Source organism: Wasmannia auropunctata, unplaced genomic scaffold (genome assembly GCF_000956235.1).
Source record: "Wasmannia auropunctata unplaced genomic scaffold, wasmannia.A_1.0 LD324587.1, whole genome shotgun sequence".
NCBI classification, from domain to species: domain Eukaryota; kingdom Metazoa; phylum Arthropoda; class Insecta; order Hymenoptera; family Formicidae; genus Wasmannia; species Wasmannia auropunctata.
In genome coordinates this window covers 1-936 of record NW_012038303.1, presented here as the reverse complement: position 1 = coordinate 936, position 936 = coordinate 1, and the positions used below count along the sequence as shown (strand labels likewise).

Genomic DNA, 936 nt, shown 5'->3' with positions numbered 1-936 from the left:
CAATAACAGACGAACTAATTATTAATGTTAATTTCTTTGGTGGAAATGAATTATGTAGGTAACAGGATGGGTCGATCTCCTGTTTTGATCGCACCTATAAATCCAGAGGACATGCATTATGCCAAAGATGCAATTAATCCAGCGCCAGCGCTTGGTACGTTTTTTCTAATAAATACATATTTATTATTTACAATAACAGACAAACTAATTATTAATGCTAATTTCTTTGGTGAAAATGAATTATGTAGATAACAGGATGGGTCGATCTCCTAATCTGATCGCACCTATAAATTCAGAGGACATGCATTATGCCAAAGATGCAATTAATCCAGCGCCAACGCATGGTACGTTTTTTCTAATAAATACATATTTACAATAACAGACGAACTAATTATTAATGCTAATTTCTTTGGTGGAAATGAATTATGTAGGTAACAGGATGGGTCGATCTCCTTTTCTGATCGCACCTATAAATTCAGAGGACATGCATTATACCAAAGATGAAATTAATCCAGCGGCAGCACATGGTACGCTTTTTCGAACATCTAATAAAAACATATTTACAATAACAGACAAACTAATTATTAATGCTAATTTATTTGGTGAAAATTAATTATGTAGGTAACAGGATGGGTCGATCACCTAGGCTGATCGCACCTATAAATCCAGAGGACATGCATTATGCCAAAGATGCAATTAATCCAGCGCCAGCGCATGGTACGTTTTTTCTAATAAATACATATTTATTATTTACAATAACAGACAAACTAATTATTAATGCTAATTTCTTTGGTGAAAATTAATTATGTAGGTAACAGGATGGGTCGATCTCCTTGGCTAATCGCACCTATAAATCCAAAGGACATGCATTATGCCAAAGATGCAATTAATCCAGCGGCAGCACATGGTACGCTTTTTTGAACATCTAATAAAAAC

The 936-nt window shown here is 34.3% G+C and overlaps 1 protein-coding gene across 1 annotated transcript; it reads left to right on the top strand.

The window, feature by feature from the left end:
• The first annotated feature begins 61 nt into the window (after positions 1–61).
• LOC105460310 lies at positions 62–921 on the top strand. The gene is made up of 5 exons (XM_011706753.1): positions 62–154; positions 249–344; positions 432–527; positions 622–717; positions 812–921. Exons 1-5 carry the CDS (start codon positions 67–69, stop codon positions 919–921), a joined length of 486 nt encoding a protein of 161 aa, XP_011705055.1. The 5' UTR covers positions 62–66.
• The last annotated feature ends 15 nt before the right edge of the window (positions 922–936 follow it).

Bases quoted from the DNA above. Each gene is read 5' to 3' on its own strand.
- LOC105460310 (XM_011706753.1), top strand. From the start codon at position 67: ATGGGTCGATCTCCTGTTTTGATCGCACCTATAAATCCAGAGGACATG. The intron at 155-248 runs GTACGTTTTTTC...TGAATTATGTAG, and splicing joins TAATCCAGCGCCAGCGCTTG to ATAACAGGATGGGTCGATCT. The intron at 718-811 runs GTACGTTTTTTC...TTAATTATGTAG, and splicing joins TAATCCAGCGCCAGCGCATG to GTAACAGGATGGGTCGATCT.